At 57.7% G+C, this 24895-nt stretch overlaps 10 protein-coding genes across 10 annotated transcripts; 5 read left to right on the forward strand and 5 right to left on the reverse strand.

Moving 5' to 3' along the window:
• The first annotated feature begins 118 nt into the window (after nt 1-118).
• Nucleotides 119-2386, forward strand: C8Q71DRAFT_791331 (uncharacterized protein). Its single transcript, XM_047925348.1, has 9 exons — nt 119-222; nt 278-337; nt 394-554; nt 618-678; nt 731-1141; nt 1200-1526; nt 1584-1686; nt 1743-1894; nt 1960-2386. Exons 1-9 carry the CDS (start codon nt 181-183, stop codon nt 2137-2139), a joined length of 1497 nt encoding a protein of 498 aa, XP_047772753.1. The 5' UTR covers nt 119-180; the 3' UTR covers nt 2140-2386.
• An 819-nt stretch (nt 2387-3205) lies between these two features.
• Nucleotides 3206-4317, forward strand: C8Q71DRAFT_728239 (uncharacterized protein; the record flags this gene model as incomplete). Its single annotated transcript, XM_047921936.1, has 4 exons — nt 3206-3909; nt 3939-3997; nt 4049-4162; nt 4217-4317. 4 exons carry the CDS (start codon nt 3206-3208, stop codon nt 4315-4317), a joined length of 978 nt encoding a protein of 325 aa, XP_047772754.1.
• Nucleotides 4318-5122: 805 nt separating this feature from the next.
• C8Q71DRAFT_718508 (uncharacterized protein) lies at nt 5123-6022 on the reverse strand (the record flags this gene model as incomplete). The annotated part of the gene is made up of 3 exons (XM_047921236.1): nt 5123-5690; nt 5739-5823; nt 5872-6022. 3 exons carry the CDS (start codon nt 6020-6022, stop codon nt 5123-5125), a joined length of 804 nt encoding a protein of 267 aa, XP_047772755.1.
• A 450-nt stretch (nt 6023-6472) lies between these two features.
• Nucleotides 6473-7716, reverse strand: C8Q71DRAFT_791337 (uncharacterized protein). The gene has a single exon (XM_047925349.1). The coding sequence runs from the start codon at nt 7582-7584 to the stop codon at nt 6802-6804; it is 783 nt and encodes a 260-aa protein (XP_047772756.1). The 5' UTR covers nt 7585-7716; the 3' UTR covers nt 6473-6801.
• A 4848-nt stretch (nt 7717-12564) lies between these two features.
• C8Q71DRAFT_851811 (uncharacterized protein) lies at nt 12565-14855 on the forward strand. The gene is made up of 5 exons (XM_047926772.1): nt 12565-13048; nt 13181-13341; nt 14214-14218; nt 14294-14486; nt 14541-14855. Exons 1-5 carry the CDS (start codon nt 12826-12828, stop codon nt 14565-14567), a joined length of 609 nt encoding a protein of 202 aa, XP_047772757.1. The 5' UTR covers nt 12565-12825; the 3' UTR covers nt 14568-14855.
• Nucleotides 14856-15564: 709 nt separating this feature from the next.
• Nucleotides 15565-18057, forward strand: C8Q71DRAFT_863461 (uncharacterized protein; the record flags this gene model as incomplete). The annotated part of the gene is made up of 5 exons (XM_047928172.1): nt 15565-15834; nt 15906-16590; nt 16648-17549; nt 17614-17905; nt 17957-18057. The coding sequence occupies 5 exons, from the start codon at nt 15565-15567 to the stop codon at nt 18055-18057; spliced, it is 2250 nt and encodes a 749-aa protein (XP_047772758.1).
• Nucleotides 18058-18547: 490 nt separating this feature from the next.
• C8Q71DRAFT_891255 (uncharacterized protein) lies at nt 18548-21129 on the reverse strand (the record flags this gene model as incomplete). Its single annotated transcript, XM_047928665.1, has 6 exons — nt 18548-19519; nt 19576-19666; nt 19716-19840; nt 19892-20057; nt 20104-20990; nt 21046-21129. The coding sequence occupies 6 exons, from the start codon at nt 21127-21129 to the stop codon at nt 18548-18550; spliced, it is 2325 nt and encodes a 774-aa protein (XP_047772759.1).
• Nucleotides 21130-21166: 37 nt separating this feature from the next.
• C8Q71DRAFT_891263 (Dolichyl-diphosphooligosaccharide--protein glycosyltransferase subunit WBP1) lies at nt 21167-21874 on the reverse strand (the record flags this gene model as incomplete). The annotated part of the gene is made up of 3 exons (XM_047928666.1): nt 21167-21393; nt 21461-21678; nt 21743-21874. Coding segments are annotated over 3 exons (549 nt in total), but the record flags the coding sequence as incomplete, so codon positions are not given.
• A 422-nt stretch (nt 21875-22296) lies between these two features.
• Nucleotides 22297-22745, reverse strand: C8Q71DRAFT_791350 (uncharacterized protein; the record flags this gene model as incomplete). The annotated part of the gene is made up of 2 exons (XM_047925350.1): nt 22297-22591; nt 22648-22745. Coding segments are annotated over 2 exons (225 nt in total), but the record flags the coding sequence as incomplete, so codon positions are not given.
• Nucleotides 22746-23155: 410 nt separating this feature from the next.
• Nucleotides 23156-24686, forward strand: C8Q71DRAFT_718497 (uncharacterized protein; the record flags this gene model as incomplete). Its single annotated transcript, XM_047921235.1, has 2 exons — nt 23156-23851; nt 23907-24686. The coding sequence occupies 2 exons, from the start codon at nt 23156-23158 to the stop codon at nt 24684-24686; spliced, it is 1476 nt and encodes a 491-aa protein (XP_047772762.1).
• Between the last annotated feature and the right edge of the window lie 209 nt (nt 24687-24895).

Below are 24895 nucleotides of genomic sequence, written 5' to 3' on the forward strand. Positions count from 1 at the left end.
TCTCTTCACAGGCAACGTGTTTCTCCTTGTTCTAGGTTTGATTCATGTGCGAAAGCGTGTCGACCGGACGCCTTAAGTGTGGAGAGGAGGCTGTCATTTGAGGGGCACGCTCTTCAACTCTCAGTCGCTCTAGCAGCTTATACTTTGCTTTCGAATCGCAGCCTCCACACGCAGTCCAGTATGCCAAGCTTCAAGTTCGGCCCTGCGGGTGATCTCTCCGACGTATGTAACCTTTCTCTCACTATTCCGCGGTTATTCGACTCATTTACTTGAGCAGTCCAGCTCCGATGCTAGCGGTCCATCGTCGACTGCCGCGTCCTCTGTCGATGGTGACATGGTCAGCATGCCGCTCACATCATCTTCGTTGAGTCGATCTTGCTGACCACATCGCAGGAGGAGCACCAGCTATTGGTTCATCAGGTTCTCGACAACCGAGGCGCCGATGACCATGAGATCAAAACGTCCCCGATCTTCACCCGGGACGCATACGCTCAAAGTGGCGGCCCCGACTGCTTCCCGCAGCGGGGTCTCCTGGGTTCTGTCGTCGAAATCCAGTAAGGCTTTCGCACTGTGTCTCGCTGAGTCAAGTTACGCCTCTTAATACATACACGGTATAGCGACAGCTCCGGACCTTGCATCAAGGACCAGCCTGATGACAGGCGTATCTACCTGAACACAGTACGTCGCATGCTACTATAGTCACTGTCTCCGAATCTCATGTACCTCGCAGAATGCTCCTTTCTCGGCCCTGGTCTGTGGTGTCCAAGGCTCCGGAAAATCGCACACCACCTCCGTCATGCTTGAAGATATGTTCGTGCCCGACAACCCCTCAATTGGTCAACTACAGAAGCCCCTGGCCGGTCTTGTCCTGCACTTTGGCGAGGGCGGCGCGTACTCGCAGCCGTGTGAGGCCGCCTGGGTAGGAGTTACTGACGACAAATCGATCAAGCCGCCTCCAGTAGTCGTTTACGTGTCGAAGTCATCTCTGAACACCATGAAGAAGGTGTACGCGCGTTTGGGCCCGTCGGTGACGGTGAGGGCGCTCAAGTTCAGCGAGGAAGAGCTCGATGCACAAGCTTTCCTATCGATGATGGCCATCGGTGCATCGGATCATGTCCCACTCTACATGCAGACGATCCTGGTGAGTATGTTCTGCTCCAACTCAATCAATCTCTCACTGACCCTTCCGCAACTTCGAGTCGATCCTGCGTGACCTTGGCGAAAGGTACACGTACCAGAACTTCAGAACAATGCTTGAGCAGAAGAAGGCCAAGTTCAATCCTGCGCAGCTCTCAGGTCTAGAACAGCGTACGGCCCTACTAGAATCCTTCCTGGACAAGAAGGTACCAGGAAAGGCTCATGTAGCGCCTGCGCGGTTTGTGGCGGGGCAGCTCACAATCATCGACCTCTCGGATCCATTCATCGATCCAGCCTCGGCATGTGGGTTGTTTGAGATCCTGGTGAGGCTGTTCGTGCGTGCACAGGTGGACACTGGGAAGGTGCTCGTTGTAGACGAGGCACACAAGGTAAGTCAGTCGGGTGCCCGGCGACATTTGCAGGTGATTTCATGACGGTGCATACAGTACTTGCAGGCAAACAAGACCTCGTCCGGACTGACGAAGGAGCTCCTGTCGCTCATTCGTCAGCAACGTCACCAAGCAATGCGCGTGATCATCAGCACGCAAGGTAGTATCAAATGTCTTGTGATGTTGCGTATATGTGTACTGATCGTTTGGATACAGAGCCAACTGTCGTACCTCCCGTGCTGCTCGAACTCTGCGGTGTAGCGATCTTGCACCGCTTCTCGTCTCCCGCTTGGTGGGAGCACGTCGCGAAGCACGTCTCTGCTGACATCGACTCGAAGACGGCGTTCGACATCATCGTCAAGCTGCAGGTACGTGAAATTTCTTCGTAGCTGCATGCCATCCTGCAGAAGCCTCATTACGTTTCGTTTTGCAGACTGGCCAGGCGATGCTGCTTGCTCCCAGCGGGCTTGGGACGTCTCGTGAATCGTCTGCAAAACCTGCAGACGATGAGCGACGTGTTCTGCGCCACTTTGGGAGGAAGTGCGTCGTGGTGAAAACGAGACTGCGCATCACGAAGGACGGGGGCGCGTCGCTGCTAGTCATTCCGTCTTGAAGTGTTGCATCCGAGATCGAGACTCGAGACCAGAGTGCTCTGCCGACGTCCAATATTCAGTTCTTGCGCGCGGGTCGGCTGGTGCCATCCAGCCATATGCACCTACATCTACCGTATATATCATAGCTTCTTGTCAGACATTACGGTTACCCTCGTAGTCATTGCCGTATGAGACACATTCGGAACGGCTGTACACTAGGAGATAAGTGCATCCTGCCAGTAAATGTAAGAAAGAGGATCAACGCAACCCTTGTGCGCACCGCTCCCTGACGAGTCGGAGCCGACAGTGCAACGGCGAAACTGAAAGGTTGCAGCAGAGAACAAGATCTCAATGCCTCAGATGTATCTCACCATGCGATAGACGCGTCCGTCATACGACGACTGACGGATCCGAAGTGTTGAACCGCGACGACCACTTGCACTTCATAAGGCTTTCAGACGACGTCAGGGCTCGAGACATGGTGCGCTGCGACGCGATATCATTGCATAAAGTTTTCCTAGCAAAGCCCGACGGCTACGCTACAGATTCAGGACACCGCCAACCTCCACGACCGGAGGCGGCACTCGTCGCGAGGCTACATGGTCCTGGCTTATCTCCATCGTCTTGGGCATGGTGTGTGCGTGCATGTTGGCCGTCGTATAGAGTTTTTGTCATAGTGTCCCTACGGTGCAACGCGAGCAACCGAGTAGATTACTCTGTGCAAGACAGCATGAGCACCCGGCTACAGTAGAACAGAGGTAATGATAGTACGCACTGGAACGAGCCCGCATTTTTCTGCGCTTGCGACGGAGACGACGAGACCTCTTTTTCTTCCACTTATCTCTCATTCTGTAGGCCACACGTTGTCAGCAAGGACGAGACTCACACAGCGGGGGCGTACTCACTCGTCGAGTTGTGGGAAGTGCTAACGAGCCCAGACCACCCAGTGCGGGGTTATGATGCTGTGGCGCGTGGTTCTGTACAGTCCCGCTTACCTCATCCTCCCACGCATCCCGGGACAAAAGCGCTCGCTTTTGCGCGCTTTTTGGACGTCGCCTCTTTGTGTCGCGTCCGTCGCTGGCAACGATGAGCAAGCGTCCACGCGTCCCCGCCGCCTTACACGCCGAGATATCTGAGTATTCTGCTCTCTTACGCGCTCTCAGGAACCAGGACACGCTCGACCTCACCAGCCAACTCATCCGTGCCCACACGGCCTCTGCGGCGGCTACTGAAGACGACGTCGAGGATGAAGACATCAGCTTAGGTGAAGACGCATCTGAACTACCTTTGTCGGAGGCCACGTCTCAGGTTACGGTTGCTGCCGACACTGCTAGCCTCGGTCAACTCTCGTCGCAGCTGAAGCGGAAGCATCCCTCGGGCAAGCGCAAGCTGAAGGGGAAGCCGCGAGACACCTGGACGCGATGGCCCCTCATGGCTGGTGATGTGCACGTTCCCGAATGGACCCTCGCGGACGAGGTCAAGACACTCGCCGTGCAGCACATCAAGCGATCTCTCACTAGGCGTGACACGTCACCTTCGGATGCTGAGCTGCTCGAGGACCTGGACGACGACTTTGCCAACACGCTTCTCCCGCCGGCGAGCGTCGGTGTGCTGGCTGATGGGGCTGCAACGCACCTTGCGCGGATCCTCGCTCGCATCGCGGCCCACAAGCCGCCTGCCGCGGAAAGCATGCAGAACCGCTTCGCTCCGTTTGGCTGGGAGAGGGTCATGGCCGTGATGTCTTCTAGTGGTCTCGTCGACGCGAAGTTCGTCTTCCCTATCGTGTTGCGGTAAGCTCGTGTGAACAAGTGCCCGCTAGTGTCATGCAGAATGTGCAGCGTCGTATGGAAGTGATCTATGGTTCCTCGAAGTCGCGCGGTACGTCAATCTCCTCACGTCCATGATGATTAAGACTGACATGTGTTGTAGCCGTGCACCGTGTTGAATGTCGCACCGTGGCGAAGCTCGAGTTCCGGAAGGCTATTGAACCTCATGAACTGAGCTTCTTGAGACTGGCTTACAAACCTCCGCCGCCTCCGAAACGTAAGCGTCTCTTGTATGATGTATACGTTGCCCAGCGTTGACACCGTCTATCAGGTAAACGAGGTCCGTACAAGAAGAGGAAAATCAAGTCTGCCGAGACCATCGAGTCATCGGACGAGCTCGAAGATGCTGCCGTGCCCTCGTCTGGCACCTAACGGTCGAACTGCAACAATGTTCATAGTCACATACGTGTACATTTGCCGTGACCTGGGGTGCCTGTCCGTAAGTCAAGATAGGCACGTCCGGCCATACCTCCTGTAGCTGGTGAGTGTCTTGTCCTTGGGGGCACCGATCGGTGCCTTCGTTATGATGTTTGAGGCATTTGGCTTTAGCAAGGGTTGCCTTGCGTTGCAGAATATTATCTCAGCTACCTTCGGGCGGTCTGCTTTGGCGGGCACGTCCGCTATCTCTGAACTTCTGTCCTATTTAAGAAATTGAACACTGTACTGATTCATGCTCCTTGCAGGTGTACAGTCTGCTTCTACGCTTTGTAAAGTGCGGGGGTTGTACGCGATGCTTCTGTGCATGGCGCCTTACACGTTCGGACGGCCTCCAACTTGCAGTTTGCGCGATGTGCCTTCACAAGAGAGCATTCGATCATCGAAGGTGGTCTGCCTAGTTCCGCGAGAAGTGTACACGCATTCGGTCTCTTGTATGTGTTGTAAGCTTACGATGATCTTGTGCCCACCGTGGTCGTCTATCTGTTGTCACTGTTAAACTTCGTGAATATCATCATGATCTGTTGTGCTCGATTTGCTGCGTTTGCGAGATATCCCAGTAGTGCTTCTCGGCGGTCTCCAGACTCCGCGCACCCGCTCGATGAGTGGGTAAGGATGATTCTACGTTTCACTGTGACTATCAGTTGAAGCTCGCCTGCCCCGCTGCCAACAAGTCACCGGCCGTGCGAGGTGCTGTTGCTGTAGCATCTGTGATCCTGAAGTATAATACATGGGTCCTTCGCTATGCTACCGTACCGCTCATGACCTCATACAACCCCTCCATCGGTCTTTTGCTGAGCCTCTCGCTCCAGAACCTCATGATCGGCTCCCACTCATCCTTGGACGCGGGCATCCCATCCCTCGAGCCCCTCTGGACCTCGACGAAATGGCTGAACCCCTTCCTAAACGCCGAGAGGTCTGCCGCCTTGAGCGCGCTCTCCGCGGGCGGTGCACGGTGGAACAACAGCACGGGCGTCGGGCAGAGGGTCGACAGCGTTGGGTACGAAAGCAGCGACCCGCTCACGCTCACGACCGTCCCGAGCGGGCGCAGCGCGTAGCCAGCGTCGGCGCGCTGCCGCTCGAGCTCGGCGCGCCACCAGCGAAGGGTGTACTCGGCAGCGACGGTCCCGCCTTGGGCGAACCCGAAAAGATGGATGCGGCCGGGTGGCCAGGCGCAGTCGCCTGTGAGGTGCGCGAGGACACGGTCGAGTAGGTCGAGGGCGGGAGTGGGATTGGGCTGTTCGAGCAGCTCGCCGAGTGGGTCGAAAGAGGTGTACCACTGGAAAGCCTGTTCGTACAAAAACGGGATTCTAGGCGGGTGAGCAGGCGCCTCGTATCGAGTGAGAGAAGGTGCTCACTGTTCGGGCGCGCGGAGAGCAAGCGTCGCGGTTTGTGGGAGCTTCAGCTGGTTGCCCAGTTTGCCAAACGGCACATGTGTGTCTCCTGTTTGACGTGTCAAAGTTGGACACTGGGAAACAGTATAGTACATACCTAACCCATGTAGGAGAACCAGTAGGTTTTCGTCCGTGCCATCATCACTCGGAGTGTACGTGAACGGGACCGAAATCGCGGATGATTTGGGCGCTGGCTTCGTCCTGGGTGTCTGACTGCCTCCTGTTTCCCGAAGGTGAATGTCGGACATGTGGTTGCTAGGGCAGTACTCGGCCTTGGTGACAATGGTGCTGCAGTAAGCTATCATATGACATGACAGTGTCTGAAGTTGAAACTTGAAGATCAACGCCACGATCTCGCGATCCGTGACCCAGATCGTTCAGGAACCGATTGACCGCAGAAGGATAGCGAGACTAGCTGGCGGCCACTAGTTGGTGGAGAGTTTGTCCGTATCGCGTTCGGAAACCCGCCGTTTCTCGCACCTCGCTTGATTAATATGATCTGTGTCATTTGTATGCCGCGTAACTCAGATAGGATATCTCAATATAGACAGTACTCTATTGCCCCAATTCTATGTTGCAGTGACTCATCTGCGGTGGGGGAGCCCATCTGCTTCGGCAAGGGCAAGGGCAGATACAGTGCGACGGCTGACAGTGAGAGTGGAAATGACTCTTCGTTCACGATCCCCACACGGGAGTCAGAAGATAATGAGACATCCTATAATTTCCGTGGTATGAATGTAGTGGTAGGTAGGGAACATCGGAATTGATACATGTATATGCTAATGTATGATTCACAACGAAGGATCTATTTATGCTAGTATGCAGAGGCGTATGTATACCCGGCAATATGAGGCTCGGAGGAATGTATAGTACCAGAGTGTGTGTGGGTGTGCAAGTATCATAGGAGCGTCTGATCTGGTAACCAGCGCGAGCATACCACAAAGCGAGGAATTATAGACAGCACGTACAATTATAACGAATATGTATGTGAAGAGCATGTCCCATGAGGTAGTAGAATTTGGGGGGGCTACTTTGACCGAAGCCTCCGCGGCACGGCTTCCGCGTCGCTCACACTGACACGGTCGAGCACCTGGCCAATCGACGGCGAGGCGCCCATCTTGACGTTCCCAGAGTGGGCTGTGGGGGGAGATGCCGATGAGGGCGTGGATATCGACGACTGGCGACGGGGTGTGCGCGGCGAGCCAAGGACGACGCTCTCCCTCTTCGAGCGGCGCCGAACCTGCTCCTGTTCCTTCAGCGCATCAGTGATGCCCTTCTCCACCGAGCTTCTCACTGGGGTCGCCGGGGACTCAGGGATGGCAGACAGCCCTGAGGATGCAGTACTGTTCGCCCCCGTCAGGGACGGGATCGAGCCTGTCGACGAGGACGAGGACGTTGGGGAGACGCCATAGCCGGGCTCCGAGTCTGCGAGGGACGGGATGCTGGGCAAGTCGGTGACATTGATATCCAGCCCTGTCGCGGCGCCAGAGAGCGACGAGCTCGTCCGCCTCGTCCGGCGGCCATTCGCCTGGGACAGACTTGATGTGTTTGATCGCCTCGAACTCGTCCTCCCACCCGCACTCACCGGCCCGGGGCTCACGACCGCGTCAGAGGCCGGCGGGCTGGGCGCGATCAAGTCCGACACCGATTGCTGCATCTCGAAGAGGCCCTCCTCGATGCTCTCGTGATCCCCATGTGAGTCTGTGGACGAGGCGTGCTCAGGCGGGGGGTTCGTCGCGGGGGGCTTGCGCGCGCCTTTGTGACTTCCCTGAGAGCTCGACACGGAGCCCGAGCGCATCCGCTCGCGCATGCGCGTCGCGGGACTCGGTTTTGCAGCGCTCTGGCTCTGGCTTTCCTTCGCAGCCGCGCCGTTTCCGTTGCCGTTCCCAGCGGCCGCTCCGTTCCCAGCGGCCGCTCCGTTCCCAGCGGCCGCTCCGTTCCCTGAGCCCGCGTTCATGACGAGCCAACGCAGACCGGTGATCTCCCGCTCGCGCTTCTTCGCCTCCCGCTCGAGGGTCTCGATGCGGCGCATCAGCTCGCTCTTCTCAACCGCGTGCCGCTCCGAGAGCGTGAGCAGGTACGCGGTGAGTCGCTGGTACTTTGCGCTCTGCCCCTGCAGTGCCTCGCGCAGCTCCTCGACGGTGGTGAGGTGCGCGCCGACTGGGGGTGGCTGGTCGTCTCCATGAGCTGACAAACGCGCTCTCGCCGCCTGGACGGCTCGGTTTTCGGTGAAGAACTGCTCGCGAAGAGCGGAAGGCGGGTTGCTGCTTTCGCGGTCTGCGCTCACGGGTGGACCGCTCCCTGAACTCGCAAGGGTCCCGCTTCCGGTGCTCGTAGTAGACGCAACGGAAGCGGAAGTGCCTCCACGGTGGCGAAACAGTAGCTGATGCACCTGGCCGACGCTCATGCGTGTCGACGCCACGCTCGGAATGCTGGGCATCGTGCTCAGCGATGTACCTGAGTCGCTCTCATCCGACGTGACCCGGTTGATCGAGCGCGTCGATGCAGGTGTGGATGACGGCGGCGAGGGTAGCGGCTCTGTGGGTGGTCCGCCGCGTGCCTTGCGAGCGCCCGCAGTTACCGGAGGCGGGACCTTGCCCCGAGATGTACTGGAAGCAGTGGTGGATGGAATTCGGCTACGCAGAGAGGAAGTCGAACCGGCTTGCGTGGGAGGACTTGCTGTGGTAGGTCCAGAGCGAGTGGGCGACGCGGTGGAAGTGGACGGGGCAGGGCGGAATGGCAGGGTTGTCCGCATACTCGGCTCCGGCGCGCTCTTAGACCCGTCGTCGTCGGAGACAGCCTCCGCCGCGACGCGGGCGGCCGCTGCGGGGACGGCGCTCGCGCGTTTCTGCGTCAGACGTTCGCGTGAGGTCTTCGATTTGAGCATGGCGAAGCCCCGGGCTACCCGTGTGCTCGCGGCGCTGCTTGCGTTGGTGCTCGGTCGACGCGACGCCGACTCGGGATCGGAAGACTTCTCAATTTCGGCGTGCCGCTGTCTGGACGGGGCGGGGAAGGGCACCGGCGTTTGCGGGGAAGGCGGTCTGGAGCTGTCAGAGCGGGGTGACTCTGGTGAATCCTGGGCTTTGCGTCTCGTCTTGAGCGAGCTTACTTGTGGGGGTGGCGAACGTGAATATGGCGTATGGGATGCGCGCGGCGTGATATCATTGTCCCTGTCGTCGTCGGCGGAGTGGGGAGGGGCGGATACGGTGATGGTCGGGCGGCTGCCTTTCAATCGTGAGCCCAAGGGGGCTTTGCGAGTCGCGGCAGCCGTGGGGGGCACAGAGACCGCGTTCTGGCTCTCGTCACTTCGCCGCGTGAACTCGAAGGAGGTGGATTTTTCTGGACGAAGGCGGTTCAGGGTGGGAACTGGGATGGCGGAGCCGGCCTTCGTCTTCTGCTCTGCATGGCTGTCGCTGAGACGCTTGATGGACCTGGAGTGGATGAGGTTCGAGAAGGTGCTAAATGACGGTGGGGAGACAAGAACAGAAGGTAATGGGGGTGAAGGGCCCGCCGTAGCTCTGCTGGGAGATCGTGTCAGTCAACAGTCGTTTGATAAAGAAGCGATCGTATGAAATAATCCCAGTCATGCGGTATGCACGAGGTGACAGCTTGCGCCAATGACCTGCCACATCTAGCGGGTTTGCGCCCGCTTTCGCTGTCCATGCGTACCGGCGAAAAGAATCGGACATCGCTGGGCAACACCTCTAGGGTAGGGACACCGTCACGGGCCCGGTATTGCGCAGCAACCTCGTCTATAGGCCCTACGCGTCATGCCTCGGGTACAGACCCCAACGTGCCAAGGACGCGCCGCCACTGCCCTTCTTTCAACGAACGAGCTAACGATAGGCACGTTTGCCTACAGTCTCCGTTGCACAATGGCCGGCAAGCTAGTTTGCCTAGTGCACGCGCAGGGGCCGAATGGCATCCGCTCCACCAGTGGTAGCCAGACTAGAGACGTCTACGCTCCTGAAATATGTTATGTGGGGAAGCGAGTGATCGCACCGCCCGAGCCCATACGAATCCTGCATGTGCACATTGCCAGTGTGTGCCAAGTGTGTGCGGATGCAATAGATCACAATACACCGGTGTCCACCCGGCGCACACACAACAGCAAACGGGACACCGTGAGACACTCTAGCAGGCTTTGTCGCGAGCGTTGGTAGGTTACCCTGAGGTTACCAGCCCACCTCGTGTCCACATGGAAACTGGCATGGTGTGACCACGCGGCCCCTGCGTGCGCAGTGTACGAATGTGCACCCGTTCGGTGAACTGACGTCGATGGTCCTGCGATGGCCCGGACCACGGCTTTGCCATCGCGACGCACCCCATGCAGAGAATATATGACTGACCTCGTCGGTTGTCTGTTTGCGCTACTCTGAGGCAACGGTGGAACATCGCCCTCATGCTCCACCCTGCTCTCCGACCCCCTGGACGCTGTCGACACGGTGCTCGACTTGCGTTTGCGGCCGAAGAACGAGAGCTTGTGCTTCCGCGGCTCGTTCTGAGCATCCGGAACAGGGCTCTGTTCTGCGTGTCGGTGTTCATTGCGCGCGCCGCGGAGAAGGTCGGAAAGGTCGGAAGTTTTGGAGCGCAGGCGGCTCGTCGACGCTCTGCCTGGTGTAGACATCGCGAAGCCCGCGTGGTTGAACGTGAAGGACCGTGAACGAAAGGATCGGATCGACTGCCGTCGGGAGGGGGGGCGCGTCGGGCGGGCGGGCGAAAAGGGGACGTTACTACGAATATGTTTACAGTTTTAAGGTTCCATGACGAGATGAACGCCAGGTGAGAGTCTGGCCAGGGAGGCGGGGAGAAGGGAGAGGAACCTGAAGACTGCGCCGCCGAAGTCGTTGCGCGCGCGACGCTCGCCCTATCGGCAATCGTGCATCTCTGTGCCGCGTAAATAATTGTTTTGCTCCCGCTCGCACGGAGCTTTGGCTTCGAATCAACGTGCCTGGCCCTGCCAGATTCGCCGCAGATGAGGTTCTCTTCCCCGCGATCACCTTCGCGCATTCCGCCGTCGTCCAGCTCAGCGTGCTCGATGCGCGCGCGCACAAGACCACACCCGCATTGGCCTCGCGCTCGTTCTCAACGCGGCGACCGCTCGCCCTACTACTTAGCTCGGGTGTGTTGATCGTCGCGCGTTGCATGGTGCCGTAGTGCTGTTGCGGGGGCACGAGGTGCATCACCGCCTAGGCCGGGGACCCGACCATGGCGACCACGACTTAGACCGGTTGCCCAGCCACCATCCCCAAGGATTTACGTACTTCGTCTGCTGCTCGGGGATCTCGTCAAATGCTCTACGAGTGCTGCAGGTCCACGCTGAAATGTACAGGCAGCTACAGGCAGGCAGCGGGCAGCGCACTCGCATCGCGTTCAGTAGCCTCATTCACGCGCCACAGAAGCCTTGCCAGATCCGGTTATTTATACAACTCAAATTGTTATTCAATCCAAACCCAATCGTCCCACGTTTCATCAGATTTAGCTTCGGCCAATCGCAGCACCACAACGTAAGATATCGGTTGTTGCATAGAGATGCCTGGCCACGGTGTGCCTTGAATAGTACGTATCGCTACTCACACTAGCTGTCCCCCCAAGACACACGCGTATCTTCTACGGCGTATGTCAGTCAAAGTACATACATATGAACAAAGTACTCGACTTGCATGTGCCCCGATTCCGAAGCGAAAGAATGGAGGGCGATACGTGGACAATCAAGATCCTGTGCTGAGTCTCAACCGGCGGTGACTCTTCAGCGCAGATCCGTCGATAAGTATCGCTGGCCTCGGACCTCGGTGATCGTGGATGCGCCCTTGAAATTTGCCATTCATCATTTCGGGAAGGAGGGGAACGTCAAAACCTGCGGCGATTGCGAAAGTTTCGTGGAAACTTTCACTGAAACTTTCGTGACGAAACTTTCAAACGTTCGGAGGACAGGTTTTGAGGTTTTGAAGTGGTTTTGAAAAGAATGAAAGTTTCATGTTATCGTCTAAACATAATTATCAAACTATCGTGTTCTCAATCTATCGCGTTTTCAATCTATCGTGTTCTCAAACTATCGTGTTCTCAATGAATTTTTCAATCTATCGTCGCACGAGCGAGAACTGTGAAGGACGAACATGGTACGTTGTAAGTGGAACTATATATATAGAGGCAGGGCAGCCAGCGACGTCTCTGCATGCCCACTGGTGCTTTGGGCGATCCCCTGCTTGTGTGCCACCGTTGCGCCCGTCCCTTATCCACTGTCCTTACCGTAAATCTTGGGTCTGCTACACCTTCCAATCGTGGCCGCATTCAGCGCCGTGTATGTCGGTCTATCTCACCCATTGCAATTCGCTGCTGACGGTAACACCACTGACAGTGTTTGACTTCATCGTGTCCTGTTACCGTATTTTACACGCCTCCCCCTGTCTCGTGTCGCTCAGCTTTTGTCGAAGCACAAGATATCGTTCATCGCATCAATAGGGATCCGAGGGTTATCGGACTTTACCTCCCCGACGGACCTCATCAGGAAAACCCCCTTTGAGCATTTGACCAAATTTCACCAGAAATTCCAATAATGTGGAAAGCGCGCGCGATTCGTGCTAATTCGAACATCGTTATACATAGTGTTGAGAATCACCTTCAAACTTGAGAACATTAGTGAGAAATCTCGGTGCACCCAAGAACACGTTAGTAATCAGGCCAAATCTCAGTCCAAGCTGCTGCAAAGCAGTTTTTCGCCGAAAATGCTGAGGGAGACACTATCACACGAGATTATCATCCAGTACTCGGGCATGCTAACCATGTGAACGAGAGCCAACAGAATTTGATTGCAATAATTAGCTATAGTACTGTACAACAACCAGTGCCGCATTCAGCAAGCGCGCAGGCGGGGGGCACGTTCGCCGTGGTCCACAACAGCATAAGTAAACGGTCAGTTTGGATTGCACGCCGTCAGGAGCAGCGACCCAGTGATAGACAAACGGCTCCATGAGGATGGTGGCACAGAACCGTGCGAGCCAACAGCCGATGTGTGTGGGCGGGACGAGCAGCGTCGGCGAGCTCATCGAGCATGCTGAGCTTGAGCTGCATCTGTGGAGGCATACCCGGGGCGCACGAGACAGACGAAGGCCCATTCGAGCTGTCCGACGTGTGCGAGGATATTGTTGGAACGCGCGAAGCCAGACGTCGGGTGTGCGAGTGGTCCGTACATGCGCCGCGCGATGCGCAGACGGGCTGGAGTTGTGAGGAATGGGTGGGCTGGACGCGTGAAGCATGGGCGGGTTGGACATTCGGTGTGCGTGCAGGCTGCCAGTGAATGTTTGATGTGCCGGCACGCTGAACAAACAGTCAGTGTCTCAGTGCAGTCTCGCCACTCACCTCGTCGTGGAACCCATTGTCACGACCATGAGTGGAGGCCTCTGCAGATGCCAACCCACGCAAGGCCGGAAGCAGTGTTGGGCGCGAGTTGAACGAGGGCGGCAGTGCAGGTAAGGATGCAGGCAGCGAGGGTGTGCGAGAGGCGAGGGTAGCCGCGGAGAAGTCGGAGGCCGCGACGATGGCGTTGGTGCATGGGAGGACGGGAGAGGTGCGGAGGCGGGAGTGAGGATGGCGGGAGTGATGCAGGGAAGGTGATGGGAGGAAGAGAGAGGTGCGGGCGCGGGGCAAGGCCGCGTCACGGCATGTAGAGGGTGGAGAGGGCGCGCGGACGGGGAAGGAGCGGTGCGGGTACGACGCACAGGGACGGGGACGACTCACCAGAGGGCGGTGGCGGGCGGTACGTCGCGGTGACGGAGCGGCGGGGACACGACAGCGCAGTACTGTCGCAGGTCGTGGCACTGTAGTCTGTGACAGGCGGCCGCGCAGCACGCGAGGATGCGGTGGTGCGGGTTGAACGTGGGAGAGGCGGGCGGTGTCTCGACCGTCGCGCGACCGTCTTGTCGTGTCCGTTGGCGGCGGCGGTGGGCGGGGGCACATGGGAGGTGCATTGCATACTTTGTGGCTGAGAACGAGAAGTTCAGAACGACCCAGTAACATTGCAGCGGGAAACATGTCACATGACTGCTCGGCCGAGCCCGAATTCGGCGCCACGTCATGTATTCCGTGTGACTCTCCCTCCTCCTTGCCTTCTCCTTTAACTTGCCTCCGCCCCAACGCGAACCTCTAGCCCTCTTGTCCGACCATCGTCGACCATCATGATACGTCCCATCTGCTTCGTTTCTCCAACTGAAGCACGCACCCTCCCACTTATCACCCGCTGGAGCCGCCGTGGACCAGCAGACTGACCTCGGGCGCCCACTGTGCGAGCCCGAGTCGTCTGCTGTTGAAGCCGACCGCAAAGTCAGACAGCAAACGTGTCAAACACAGAATTCGAGACGGAGGAGGCGTACCTCCGCAAGGCGCACCCGACGCTAGACGACATCCCGGGTGCATGTCGCCCTTTGACGACTTTCTCTCCAGGAACAGTACGTCCCCTCCCTCCTCTCCCCTCCCCTCCATCCTCATTCGCTCTTGATACCCACGCTGACGTGCCTACACAGTTGTGGGCAGCAGCTCACCTCGCTCTGCCGCTACGGCCACCTGTCCGTGTGCGGCCTGAAGCTCGCCGAGTTCAAGTCCTTCATGTCGCTCAAGGGCCTGCACCCCGAGGAGTGCCGCAATGTATGGATCCTGCGCCGCGCGGAGTGGCAGGTGCGTCGGCGGATGGAGAAGAGTAGTGAGGATGTGATGAGCGTATGTTCGTTCTCTTTCCGTATGTGGTGAGTTCTGCTAATGGTGGACGTACAGGGAGCCGCTCAAAGACTTCCCGCCTAAGAGGATGTACATACCCTCTGGAACCGGCTCTCCGAGTAGGAGTGAGTGCAGGCGTGAATGAACAGATGAGCGGGGCAAGTGTGGGGTTGGACGAATGCAGCGGGCACGGGTATGGATGAGCAGGCGCGGGTGCTGCACGACGAGCATGAGCATGCAGGGCAACTGCTCGGCGTGCAAACATGCTCGACAAACAACACCCAGTGGGAAAGGATGTAGGTACAGGCTCGCTAGTAGTTGTAGTCTACAAGAACATTGTCGTACTGTTACATTCAATATTGCAATGTTCCTAAATCCCCAGAACAACGGAAAGATGAGAGATAGACCGGATAATAAGTGAGAAACACTATGAGATCAGCTACAAATGAGGTGCAAATGCGTGAAAGGTGCTTGTATTGAGCGTTCATTGTCTATAATTGTTGCTATTTCTCAGACGACATCTCGAGGTAAGCTCATCTGAGATAAACGAGATAATGTAGTAGTGATCCTGATTCTCGATTTTTACCTGAAACTTTCGATAATTTCTTGTGATTCTCACATGGGATTTTCCTGATGCTCTTCCGCTCTGGTATCGCACCGACCCGTCGCGCACGCACTCAGGCTCGGCACGTGGAGGTGGAACTGCTGGGAAGGACGAGGCTCGAATGAGAGGTGTGTGATCTACACACGATATCAATATATTGAATAACACTTGTTTTTGATGCTTGCAGGTGGCTCGGTGATATGTACAAACTGCAGGCTTCCTGCGAACCAAAACTGCAAACGAGTCTATTGCAAGTCCTGCTGTGTCGCAGCGTCCGAGCGTGCGGAAGCTTCCGGTACGCCTGCACCACGGTGTGCACCACACTCGATTCGTTCGAATGCGAAGACTGCGCGTACCACTTCCGGGCCCCCTGCTGTGTTGCAGTCGTCTTTGGGCACGCAGGTTGCCCCACCTACATCCTCGCAGCATGGTTCTTCCTCCTCCCCAGGCACAGGTTCAGCGTCTTCGCAGCCTAATATGGCATCTGCATCCTCACAGGCCCAGACTCTCACAGGCCCAGCTCCTACTACTACATCGCTTAGTACATCCACCGAGCCATCACCGCTTATTCGCTCAGGCCAGTATGCACAGCCTATGCGGCTGTGGAAGGACATGCCTTCCGATTGGCTGTCTGAGCGCACGCGGGTACACGACAAATGGCTGACTGAGGGAGTACGACGGAAGGAGAATCTCCAGGAGGCCCAGCAACAACGGCAGCGATCCATCTCGCTGATATGTTGGACAAGTGTACGTGCCTAGCTGTCACTGTCATCATTTGTATCACTAACTCCTGTGGCATGTTGAACCTGCCAATACAGCCAGATACTGAGGCTTTGGAGTTATCTCCAGTCGTCGTGCCCACGTACCCTTCGTTCCGAATCACCGACCACGACGACATCTTTCAACTCGTATGTCCATCACGGCAAGATGCGACCAAGGCATACTATCAAGTTTACGACCCTTCGAAGAACAAGTGGCCCATCTCACCGGCCATGAGTTTCCGCGATGTACAGAATGTGGCGACTCTGCTACTACGTACGATTCCTTCGCTCGCCGATTCAACGTTTGATGCTACATGCTATCCAGGCATGGTGGCAGCGATGCAGTCGCTCTGTAAAAAGCGCACCGTAGGGTCATTAGACGACCCCGCGATACCATTCAATGCACCTGTCGCTAAGCGGCCTCGGCTCACGAGTATGTCGGAGTCGTCAGACACACTCTCTGTTCCCACTGCGCGGCCACACACACACTCATCGCCCGGGCCTGAGCCTGTTGCAAGGCACAACGAGCATATCTGGCCCCGTGTTGCGATGGCCAATTGGAGGGCTCACTCTAGCTCTACAGCTGAGCCAGACTCGTCTTGTGATCGCACCCTGCCAGCAGTAGACGAGGAGCCAGAGGATGATGAGCTCTCGGCGGCCCATACTACCCCTGTTGCACCCTTGGTCCCTGTCCCGTCCGAGCCACCTGTTACTCGTACTCCTGGGAAGTCATCTAACTCAGGTATGTCGCCTGTCCCCATCCCAGGCTCTCTAGTACTCATTGTAGGTTTGTCATCAGTCAGCGACGAGCCTCTGCAAACAATCCCACGCGGCTTCCAGGTACGACGATACATGGGCGCCAATGTCTCGTTCCCGAAGAGCCTCCCATTCGTGTCCATCTACAATGGGCTGATCAAGGTCCACACGATGCTCACAGCACAGCGTAACCCACAAATAAAGCGGGAGGTTGCATGCGAAGCAGTTTGGCCCGGCTACCAGTGGAAGGGTAAGCGAGCAAAAGGGTACGATGATGCTCGAAACGATCTCGGGCGTGGCGATGCCCATCTGTGGCAGCGTGCCCTCAACACCGAGAACGCACTCTGGGGCGATTACACACGGTGCTTGACATCGCTTGGACGCGGTATATCGAAATCGCCCCGCTTCCCTTGGGACAAAGACGATGCTAATAGCCTTTCGTCTCTCGCATCGATCCCTCAGGCCCACTCGGAGCCTCGTTCTACGTCAATCGCTCAAGTGGACGAACCCTCGCCGCCCTCTGTTGATCCCCGGGCCAGTGCTGCTCCCGAGCCTGAGGCACTGCCTTCCGAACCTGTCAATGCCGAGTCGTCTCCGAGTCCTTCCACGACAGCAAGTCCGGGTCCTGCACCCCTGCCACTGCTGGGTGACTTCGCTGCCCATACAGACGGGCGTCGGTCTGGGCTAGAAGCCGCCCAGTTGGCTGGCTTAGGCTCGCCACCACCTTCAGCCGAAGTTGCCCGACACCAGGCGTCAGAGCTTCTGTCTCTGCAAGCAATCGTTCCACATGACGTCCCATTGCTACTTCAGCCAGATGTCGCTCACTCGCCGCCCCATGCTGATGCCATTCCCGGCTCCCCTCAGGTGTATGGGCTACAGTCTACGCTAGCGATTGCACAGTCACATGACCTAGAGCCGCTACCTTCCGAGTCGGACATTCCTCAGGTAAGTACAATCTCGACCTCTTCTAGCCGTCGCACTTACTCCTTTTCCTTTGTTTATCGCTCAGGCAAGCGATCCAGCGGTCGTTGCTCAAGCAATCGGGGCCATGCTCGCCCAGGACACCATCTCGTCCAAAGTTCAAGCCATATGTTCGCCTCATGCGGCCAATATTCAGCCAACTGGCCTCTCGCCGCTATGGTCGGATACTCGCGTGTACCCGATGTACAACCCAACCCCTCCGTCTTATATTCCCGAATCGCCCGGCTCGGAGCTGCCGTCGTATTTTGGCGGTGGCTGGGATGGCGAGACGTTTGGTTTACTAGAGCACAATGTCGTCGGTATGGATTCTTTCTCCAATGGTATGTGCTTCTCTACCTCGCTATCAGGCGAACCGAGCTGACAATGTTCAGACTTTGCACAATCAGTACCTGATGGTGCGGTTGAAGCCCTCTTCGATCACGATCACAACGTCGGACAATCTGCTGCTAGTGACTATACAGGAAGTGCATAGTTTCGATGTTTTATAACGATCTTCAGGCGAGTATATAGCCCTTACTACGACCTACTACGACACCCCCATAATGCCTACACCATCCTGTTCATAATATCAACCCCCTACACGATACCTGCCCATATAACCCCCTGCCCCAGTACTTCTCCTAGATCAACTTAGTAGCACTAGCCACTTAGGGTACGGCTTTCACGACCATACATACACCTATGAATAATCCTACAGTAGGCACAGTCCACACAATAGATCACTGTCAGTTGCGGCATTCCTTGCCACAGCTTGTCACTGCCTAGCGACCATTGTGCCAGCAAAAGAGCAGACGCGAACGACAGCACAAAAGCATCAGTAGAACTACTTCATACAGCACGACATGCGGGATTATTGTTACATAGCGCCGGCGACAGAGTTCGTGAGTACATGCAAGCAACCAGACCACGGTATACCAAGGACGACTATGTACATCTCTTCCTTCTTGAGCCACTCGCTGTCGTTAGAAGTTGTTGGCCTCGGCCGCGTCAACCGCGTCGAGCAGGTCGGCATCCGCGTTAGCATCTGCACCGACCTCCGCGTCGGCGCCAGCGTCAGCATCGGCACCCATGTCCTCGGAAGCGTGGGCCACCACCGCTTGCCTGCGATGCGTCAGAGCCTCTCGGGATCCTCTGGCAGCGCCGTTTGTGACGCCGTTCAGGGGCGGTGTGTTGCTCAGCGAGCTACTGTGGTCTGTCGAACGGTAGTTGCTCTGCGGCACCCGTCCGGCGGGGCTCGGTGCACGGGATCCCTTGGGCCGTGAGACGCGGTCTCGCTCCATCTCGGAAGCGCCATCGCCATCGCCAACGGATACACCGGGCAGCCTGGCGATGTACAGCGGGGTCGGAGGCAATCCCAAGTGGCCGGACGGCGGCAACGTCGGTTGCGTCCTTGCTTCCTCACGATCCCGTTCGTGGTCCCTTTCATGGCGTGAGTACAGCGATGTCATGGACGAGGCGAGACCGAAGTGTCGCGAGGATTGCGAATGCAGGTAGGAGTGGTTGACAGAGAGGGTATCCGAGCGGTGGAGAGAGCGGTCCAAGAGCACGGGAGATGCAGGGTCCGTAGCCAGAGCGAGCACTGCGAACGTGTCCATGATGATGTCAATCCACAACAGCTGCACCGCCGAGAGCAGACCACTCCGACGCCGATGCAACGGCCGAAACAAAAGCCACCACGATGGCCTGACGTTCGTCGAGAGCTGCAAGAACTTGTGCACCACGTCGTTCATGCAGCCACCCCAGATGATCGCCTTCACAATCAACGCCAAGTTGTCGTCCATGAGGATAATGTCGGACGCCTCCTTCGCAGCTTCCGTGCCCGTGATACCCATAGAGAAGCCGACGTCCGCGGTCTTGAGGGCAGGCCCGTCGTTCGTACCATCGCCAGTGACACCGACGATCTCGCCGAGCTCACGCAGCTTCTCAACGAGCAGCTTCTTGTCCTCAGAAGATGGCCGTGCTTGTCCTCAGAAGATGGCCGTGCAAGCACTTGCAAGCGAGGGACAGCTTCCAGGAGCTCTTGGTCGTTTAGTTTCCGGAACACAGGGCCCTCCATGATGGGGCCGCCCTCAGAGAAGATGCTACATTGAAGCGCGATAGAGCGTGCCGTGTACGCTATCCCCAGTGCACATTTTCACAGTAACACCGGCCTTGAAGCAGTTCGCGACAGCTTCACGGACGCCTTCTCGCAGAGGGTCCTCGATCCCCGTGATCGCGATGAGGGTCAGATCCCGGGCCAAATCTTCATACTCGACCTAGCATAGAAATCTCAGCGATGCAGAGGGAACGAGGAGTGGCCAACTTACCTCGTCATCTGCAGTGTACGACGCACCTGCAGGCGGCCAGGATTCGAAGTCACGATAACACAGCGTGATCGCTCTCAGCATCTGGTTCGCATAGAAGATGGTCGCCCGCGACACATTGTCCCTCGCCAGGTCGTCGATCTCCCTCGTCTCGACACCGGCCGGCTCACTGGCGTCCCCGCCGCGCGTCACGGTGACGTAAGTAGCTCGTGCACTTGCACGCGAGGATCTCGCTCGCGCCCTTGAGGTACAAGCGGCACCTGCCGTCGCCCAGCTTGACGACGGCGCCCATCGCCTTGCGCGAGCTCGAGAATGGGACCATCTGCACGATGTCCGCGGCCTCGCGCGTCTTCTTGTAGTCCGCCCAGCCGAGCTCCTTCGCGAACTTGAGCAGTGCCATCTCCGTCTTGCTCCCGATGAACACCAGTTCATTCGTGTCCGGATCCGTGTCCTCAAAGGCCGTCGGGTGGATCGCGATCGTCTCGTTGAAGAGTTCACGCAGCGCCGGATGGAGGAACCTCGTCGGAGGAACCTCGTCTGCGTTAGCTCTTGCACGCATTGAGGCGGCCTGCGCATCGCGTGAGGAACTTCCTGTCGCGGCCTTGCCGTACGCATTAACGTGTCGAACCCATCGTGCCGAGTGCGCGGTTGCTCGACCTCTGGTCTTGAGGTGGTGGCGACGGGGCGGCTGCCGGTACCGGGCGCGAGAGGGGCGGAGGTCGAGGAGTGTCGGCACGAGAGTCGAGCACAGGCAGATGGACGCGCCGTGACGCTTACGCATTGGCTCGGTTCCCACAGGCCTCCAAATGGGCGGAATGAGCACCGCTGGGGCTGGCGCATTGCAGAGAGTGGTGGAAGAGGGTGGCTGAGAGCCTCGAGGCGCGATCGTCGAGGTGTAGGAGCAACGGTCGGCCGGAAGGCTGCATGGGCGCCAGCGTGCGGCACACGTAGCGAGGGGCGGAATCGGAGCGTGCAGCAGCAGGCGGGAGCACAGAGCCTTGGTACCTCCAGAGGCCTCTTGGGAATCCTCGACTGCCTGCGCCACAAAGCGGTGGGAGATGGTGGCCGGCGAACAAGGGCCGGGGAGCGCCCGTGCAGAGCACTGCACAGGCGCTAAAGACCCATGGGCAGTGCGCAATGCGGGTGGCGGTGCCTACGGGCGATGTGCCGTGGTGGGGGTTGCAGTCGGCGGACGTGCGCGATGGGTGGGCATGGTAGAGAGATGCGGGAGGCAGCGGCATGGTGCGGCGGCGGGTGCGTGCTGGCAGGTGTCAGCGGGCTCCATACAAGGGGGGCACGCTGCACGCTAGTCAGACTTCGTGTTTTTCGACTTCTTCGGCTCGGCGCTGTCGCCCGCGAGCCACAGCGCGCAGAACGCGAGGAAGGCGGCGCTCGTACTGATCGCGCCGGCGTAGTAGGGCCACGCGGGGCTCAGGAAGTGCGGGTACTCGTCGTGCCGCGGCGGGACGACCGGGACGGCGGTCGTGCTCTGGAGGTAGGACCAGCTGCGGGTGGCATCGCGCGTTAATACGCGTGCACGGAACTCGCTCGAGATGGCAGGGAGGAACGCACCCTTTTCGCTTGTAGCCAACGTTGAATTTGAACACGCCGTGCCGGTCGGGGACGCGGAACGTCAGCGAGTAGTCGCCGGGCACCCCGGGCGTCGGCTGGAGCGCGGTCCGGATGTGGGGGTCCAGCATCGTGAACTCGAGCTGCATGTCGTCGATGCCAGAGTACGGCTCCCACTCAGCCGACGTCGGGTTGTACTTCGACACGCGGAGCGTGTACGTCTGTAACGGATGCGGGCACCGGGTTCAGCGCGATCCACGGCACATATGAGGTGAGCGGACGCACGACGCGATCGTTGATCGTGTATCTGTCCCGCGGCGTGGTTTCGTTGACATGGTGGTGCGTGCTGCCGTCAACACGCAGCACACCCGTCTCTTGGAAAGTCCACGCTGCCACATCGGCAGCGAACTGCTCGTGCATGCTGTAGGCGATACGGCGGTGAGGGATAGTGGTTGGCGGACGCACAGCGGGCGGGGCACGGTGCGTAAAAGTCGACGTTATGGGCGGGCTGTGTATGTGCAGCACACAACGCCACTCGCGCCGGGGCGTGGTGCCGAGCGTGTTGGACGAGGGCAAGGATGGCTGTGCAACATTGGGTGTTCAGTCCAGGAGACGAAGGCACGGTCGAGCCTGTGCTTGGCCTTGGAAGCGTCCGCACGGAGGTGCTCGAGGTTGGCCTGCTTGTCCTTGCCAGGAATGGCGTGGTCCGCGCGAGCCTCCTGGTTCGTGGCGGTGAAGTCGGGGTAGTAGATCGGCGGGAGCAGCTTGCCGAGCGTGGCCATGTGCGGCATGGCCTGGCACTGGAGGTCCCAGTCGAGCACCTGGGCACGCTTCATGGCCTCGTCCATGCGCGCGCCGGAGATGTCCCAGCCGCCGCGGACGGGGTCGCTCGGGTGCACCATGGGGAGGACGTCGGAGACGGGGACGTGGGCAGCGTTGCCAGTGGACAGGTCGGAGCCGAGGCGGGCAGTGCACGCGTGGAGGGCCGAGAGGGAGTAGCTGGGCTGCTAGGTGCCGGTCTTGGTGGTATGTAACATGGTGTTATGGCAGTCGGCAGGGTTCATGGGGGACAGTATGGTGCCATTCGCAGGGCGCGAGCGTGTTGGACGGGGGCGAGGGCGGGCGTGTAGACATCTGCAAAGGAAATTTGTCAGCACTATTCGGTGTAAATTGAGTTGCTTTGTACATACCGGTAGTTGTGTAAAATCTCCGGTATCCCATGCTTGCTGCTCCCCGCGATGCCGTGGAGCTCTGATACTGCCAGCAGAGCGACCCATCCGGTACGAGCAGCTCATCACCCGGCCTCCGTGAGGGGCCAAGGCAACCGTGACATCGCACACAAACAGGCCGATACCAGTAGTACACAACGAGAGCGTATGGAGTAGATCCGGGGGCTAGTGGGCGGGGCGGGCGACGGCGTTAGGGAGAGCGTCCAGCGCGCTGTGCAACGCGCGTCCTGCCTGCGCGCCACAGCCACAGTCACGTGACTGAATTTGCACGGACGCGCACCTGCAACGCGGAATAGTACCTGCCTGCACATCTATCCATCGAGTCGTGGACATCGTGAGTGCAATATAATTTGTGAGTTGGCCTATGGTCACTTACTATTGTATAGCCTGTGATCGATCTGGTATTTCATGGTGACCTACTACATGGTATACTGACTTACCGCTTTCGCAGACCGACACGATCAAGACGATGGCGACAAAGCGGGAGACGTTTCTTCAGCTTGCAGTGCGGCTGGGACAGGACACGCGCGCATTGTCCACCCTACTGCTTTCCTGGAACGATCGCTACCACAAGGATGCTCTGGGTATCCTGGACGGACACCTGCGTAGCTTGGGTGCGGCATCATCCGAGGCCATTCTCGGTAAAGACCCATTTTCCGGGTTCGTCAGTTTATGTGCGACACTCAAAGACGAGATACCTTTGATCGTGGTGGTCACTATGAAGAAAAGGAAGGCAGGACAGCAGCACTATCGGAAAGTCCACCGGCGATTAATCGAAGACCTTGGGCTTCGCCGGATGGACAACGATGTCCGGATGGCCAACCTCAGGGCAATCGCATACGAGATCTGTCTTCCACGGCTTCATGTTCCTTACCCTGGCCACCGACACTGGGTTTATGAGACCCCCGAGATCGAGGCACTCTGGCGACCTCACATCGAGACCGGCCCACTGCCAGACAAACGGATGAAGCGTCTGCCGATGCTGGCCGAAGACATCTCGCAGCTCGTCCATATCGTTCCGAAGGACAAGAGTGTAATCATCTATGATTCTGCAACTGGGCAAATCGCTGTCGCAGTCATTCGCAATTTCTGCGGTGATCAACAAGTCGTAGATTGGGCAGGAGATGTGGTTAGTTTGAATGCGAGCCTGAGGCGCAACGTGCGGGTGAGTTATGCAACATTTATATGCAATGTATAATATATTAAGTAGATTGAGACAGAAGGGAGATCCTGGGACCCTTGTCTGTATCGGCTATACAGCAGGTTCACGGTCTAGCCCTTGTTTCGTCTGGACCCGCAACACACTCAGCAAGAAACACCCGCCCGAATACCTCAAATCCCTCGAATGCCGCACGGCGTCGGTCTGTTCCCTCTCATTCAATATGATGTGTGGCCGTCTTCCCGATGCCATCACGCAAGACTTTGAGGACTTCCTCGCAGAGCACAAATTTTGTCGGATGGATGGTAATGGCGAAATGGCGAAGAAGGGTAGCACACGTGGGACGTACTGTGTTGAGAAGGCAGGCGAGTTTGTGGAATTTCACAATGCCGAACTCGCTCCGCCTGCTGCATTTATGGGGGCTAACTATGCTCGGTACGTCTCCATGGCACTGCAGTGTATGGCATTGTGCTCACGAGATAATAGAGCGATGCATTCCGAACACCAGCCACACAGATATGCATATTCCTGGACAACAAATCGTAACCTGAGCGATGACGAAGGAGGGAACTTCTATGTCGCAAGTTATGGTGTCAAGGTGTGTATGGCACCGAACACTTTCATTGCGTGGTGCCCGCGGGACGTCCATGGTACGAGCCTGATGAAGCGGGATCCTGGCCGCCCAGATCCCCCATTCGCACAATGGGGTCTGTCAGTCGCTACAAGTTCACGGCTACCAGGAATATGGAAGAAGTACCGTGAGGGGCTCATCTCAGCTGAACAAGCTGCAAAGGAGTGGGAGGAGACACTTGAGGACGATCTCATTGACGACGAGAAGTAATACAGTATGTACTTTATACAAAGATCGGCAAATGGTCATCGTACTATGTGATCTAAGGTATATTCAAGCCTGCTCCCACACCACATACCAGAACATCGCACGCCCATGCTCTTTCGGCTTGCTACAAAGTGATCCCCGTGTCTCGAGCTTTGAACGAGGAGCACTGCTTGAGCGAAGGTCCCTGGCAGCGACGGCACGGGCACCGTGCA

The sequence above is a fragment of the Rhodofomes roseus genome (assembly GCF_022264815.1).
Source record: "Rhodofomes roseus strain CIRM-BRFM 1785 chromosome Unknown C8Q71scaffold_41, whole genome shotgun sequence".
In the NCBI taxonomy this organism is placed as follows: Eukaryota; Fungi; Basidiomycota; class Agaricomycetes; order Polyporales; family Fomitopsidaceae; genus Rhodofomes; species Rhodofomes roseus.

Coding starts and splice junctions, on each gene's coding strand:
- C8Q71DRAFT_791331 (XM_047925348.1), top strand. CDS start 181: ATGCCAAGCTTCAAGTTCGGCCCTGCGGGTGATCTCTCCGAC. Junction 223..277: donor CTGCGGGTGATCTCTCCGAC/GTATGTAACCTT, acceptor TTACTTGAGCAG/TCCAGCTCCGATGCTAGCGG. Junction 1,895..1,959: donor ACATCATCGTCAAGCTGCAG/GTACGTGAAATT, acceptor TTCGTTTTGCAG/ACTGGCCAGGCGATGCTGCT.
- C8Q71DRAFT_791337 (XM_047925349.1), bottom strand. CDS start 7,584: ATGCGCGAGCGGATGCGCTCGGGCTCCGTGTCGAGCTCTCAGGGAAGT.
- C8Q71DRAFT_851811 (XM_047926772.1), top strand. CDS start 12,826: ATGCTGAGCTTGAGCTGCATCTGTGGAGGCATACCCGGGGCGCACGAG. Junction 13,049..13,180: donor ATGGGCGGGTTGGACATTCG/GTGTGCGTGCAG, acceptor AGGCCTCTGCAG/ATGCCAACCCACGCAAGGCC. Junction 14,487..14,540: donor GTAGTGAGGATGTGATGAGC/GTATGTTCGTTC, acceptor GTGGACGTACAG/GGAGCCGCTCAAAGACTTCC.